General features: G+C 36.1%; 1 protein-coding gene across 1 annotated transcript in view; it reads left to right on the forward strand.

The window, feature by feature from the left end:
* Nucleotides 1–309: 309 nt before the first annotated feature.
* Nucleotides 310–3,442, forward strand: part of SLCO1B3 (solute carrier organic anion transporter family, member 1B3) — a 60,179-nt gene continuing 57,046 nt past the window's right edge. Inside the window, exons 1-2 of the mRNA XM_006866975.1 lie at nucleotides 310–444; nucleotides 3,053–3,185. Of these exons, the coding sequence (XP_006867037.1) occupies nucleotides 312–444; nucleotides 3,053–3,185 (266 nt within the window). The 5' untranslated portion in view covers nucleotides 310–311. The remainder of the gene's footprint in view (nucleotides 445–3,052; nucleotides 3,186–3,442) is intronic.

Genomic DNA, 3,442 nt, shown 5'->3' on the forward strand with positions numbered 1-3,442 from the left:
ATCTCTGCTCTTCAACACTACCTTCTTAGAAATCAGTTAAAGACACCAATTAAAAATGATCAACCCTGACTGTACAGCTTTAATTATCTAAATCTAGAAAATGATACTTTACTAGTAGAATGATGCTGAAATTAAAAAGATTGAGAAATACAAATTAATATAGGATAAAGTTGGTTGTGCTTTTGATAATAAATATCATTTATTTGAATAAAGAAGAAAACTATTTAAACTCCATTCAAATAAAAACTGTATTTAGTCCTTTGAGTAACCCTTTTTTTCTCTTTCCTACTGCTTTTTCCTAGGTGTTCTTCATGGCCCTGTCATTAAGCTTTATTGCTAAATCACTAGGTGGTATCATTATGAAAACTTCCATTACTCAAATAGAAAGGAGATTTGATATATCCTCTTCGGTCGCTGGCTTAATTGATGGAAGTTTTGAAATTGGTAAGTTTTATTTCAATTTTAAATATTAGTAAGCATATTTGCAGAGATTTTTTTTTTTTTTTAACTGCTCATACATGCACACCACTGATTCTCAACATGGGATAAATCGCCCCATCCCTGTCAGGGGCAATATGGCAATATCTGGAGATACTTCTGGTTGTCACAACTGGGGAAGGAGGAGTACTACTACCATTTGGTGAGTAAAGGCCAGAGATTCTCTTAAACATCCTACAGTTAAGCTAAAATGCATAGCATAACATCCCGCAGAAAAGAAATACATCAAGTCGAAACTGTCAGTAGTGATGAGGATGAAAAACTTAATTGGCACAAATTCATTACATGTAAACTCATATCTGTAGACCTTACCCTTCCCTTTTACCTGTAGCTTCAGTTCAAGGAAAGTTTGAAAGGGAAAGGAAAGATTCAGTTGATTTGAGGAATGAAGGACAGCTTTTGAGCAACATATATTAGGTTTATACTGCTTAACTCGGTATAGAATTGAGAGTTAAAAGTCAATGGTTTCTTTTACATATATATATATATATATAGCTTTAACTATTTTACGTCTGTGGTCAACATTTTAATTTTCAAATCTCCAATAGTGCTCAAGCCAAACCCATTGCCACTGAGTTTACTCCACCTCATAGTAAACGAATGGGACAGTGAGCCTACAGAAAAGTCCCATAGCCAGAGCTACAGACGCAACTGCCGTGTCTTTCTCCTGTGGAGCGACTGATGAATTTGAACCACCATTTACTTTTTGGATCACAACCAAGTGCTTAACCACTGTATCACCTTTGGACCTTTACCAATAATGTGTTGTTAAATGCTGCTGAGTCGGTTCTGACTCAGCAGATTTGTATAGGAGTTGCTTAGTGGGTTTGAACCACTGACCTTGTGGTGAGCAGTCCATTGCTTATCCTATAGCACCACACCAATAACAATAGTGAGATTTTATATAGTGACTAAACATTATTGTTTTCTAATTTTAGGAATTGGTAGCTCATTATCTCTTCCCATTTTTCATTTTTCCTCCCACATTTAATGATGCAGAAGGACTAAAAATTCATTATCTGTTGTTGTTAAGTGTCTTTGAGTTGGTTCCAATTCAGAGTGAGCCTATTCACAACAGAATGAAAGACTGGCAAGTCCTCACAATTGTTATGCTTGAGCCCACGGCTGATGCCACTGTGTCAGGCCATCTCATTGGGACCTACCTCTTTTTTGCTGACCTTCTACTGTAGCAGGCATTATGTCCTTCTCCAAGGGCTGGACCCTCCTGATAACATGTGTGAAGTATGAGAGATGAAGTCTCACAATCCAGACTTCTAAGGAGAATATTGGCTGTACTTCTTCCAACACATATTTGTTCATTCTTCTGACAGCCCATTGTACTTTTATTCTTCTCCAACACCATAATTCAGACACATCAATTTTTTAATGGTCTTCTTCATTTACTGTTCAATTTTGCACATGCATATAAGGTGATTGAAAATACCATGACTTGGGTCAGGAGCACCTCAAACTGATACCTTTGCTATTGAACACTTAACAGCAGATTTGCCTAATGCAATATGTCATTATAATGCTTCACTTTGTCTTCTAGAGCTGCCATTTGAATATTTGTGTTCAGCTCTTTGACTTCCTCATTTCTTTCTTTGCTCTAATTTCTTTCTGCTCAAGATCAAGTTTCAGAATCTCTTTTGACATCAATTTTGGTCTTTTCTTTCTTTCTTTGCTTTATAATGATCTTCTGTTTTCTCTCTGTATGATGTTCTTAATATCATCCCATAACTCTTCGAGTTTTTGCTCATTATTGATATGGTCTCTAAGTTTAGGTGATAAATATTAAAGATTGTATCTTGACTTTCATGGACTTATTCCAATTTTCTTCAGCTTCAGCCTGAACTTCCATGAGAAATTGATGGTTTGTTTGTTTCTCAATTGACTGGTGGACTTGTTTTGGTGATGATATTGAGCTTTTCCACTGTCTCTTTCCATAGATGTAGTCAATTTTATTTCTGTGTATTGTTTCTGGTGAGGCCCTTGTGTTTAGACACCTTTTATGCTGTTTTTAGAAGGTATTTGCAATGAATAAGTCATTGATCTTGCAAAATCCAATCCTATGATCTCCAGCATAATTTCTATCACCAAGGCCATATTTTCCAATTATTGATCCTCCTCTTTGTTTCCAACCTTAACATTCCAATCACCACTAATTATCAATGCATCATGATTGCTCTTTTAAATCTATATGATTTGTTGTAGTTGCTAAGTGCCATTGAGTAAGTTCCAACTCATAGTGACACTGTATAATATTGCTGAGGCTGATTATCTTTGTTGTTGTTAAACAACAATATTGCTTAGTGGTTTATTTTGCATCTAAAAGCCTTGTTTGCTTATTATGAATGCCACAGAACTTCTAATGAGTGTTTTAATCTAGGTGAGTTTCATCTTCTCAATTAAATATCAGGACCTTTCATGGAAGGTCCCACTTGTGCTGTATTTGCATTCATGCTAGGATTTGCTTATGTCACTGAACACAAAATTGGTTTCAGTCAATATTTCCTAAGTGAATTATATCTAAAAACTTTTGTTTTCTTTCCAGGAAATTTGCTTGTGATTGTATTTGTAAGTTACTTTGGATCCAAGCTACATAGACCAAGAATAATTGGAATTGGTTGCATCGTTATGGGAACTGGAAGTATTTTGACTGCTTTGCCACATTTCTTCATGGGCTAGTAAGTGTCTTAGTTACCTGATACTATCATAACATAAATACCACAAGTGAATGCCTTTTAAAAATAGAATTTATTTTCTCACAGTTCCCAAGACTAAAAGTCTGAGTTCAGGGCATGCCTCTTAGGGGACGTCCTTCTTTGTCTATTTCAGCTTCTAGTTGTTGTTGTCAGGTGCCATCGAGTCGAAACCGACTCATAGCGACTCCATGCACAGCAGAACGAAACAATGTTCGATCCTGGGCCAACCTCACCACCGC

The sequence above is a fragment of the Chrysochloris asiatica genome, unplaced genomic scaffold, assembly GCF_000296735.1.
Source record: "Chrysochloris asiatica unplaced genomic scaffold, ChrAsi1.0 scaffold00098, whole genome shotgun sequence".
In the NCBI taxonomy this organism is placed as follows: Eukaryota; Metazoa; Chordata; class Mammalia; order Afrosoricida; family Chrysochloridae; genus Chrysochloris; species Chrysochloris asiatica.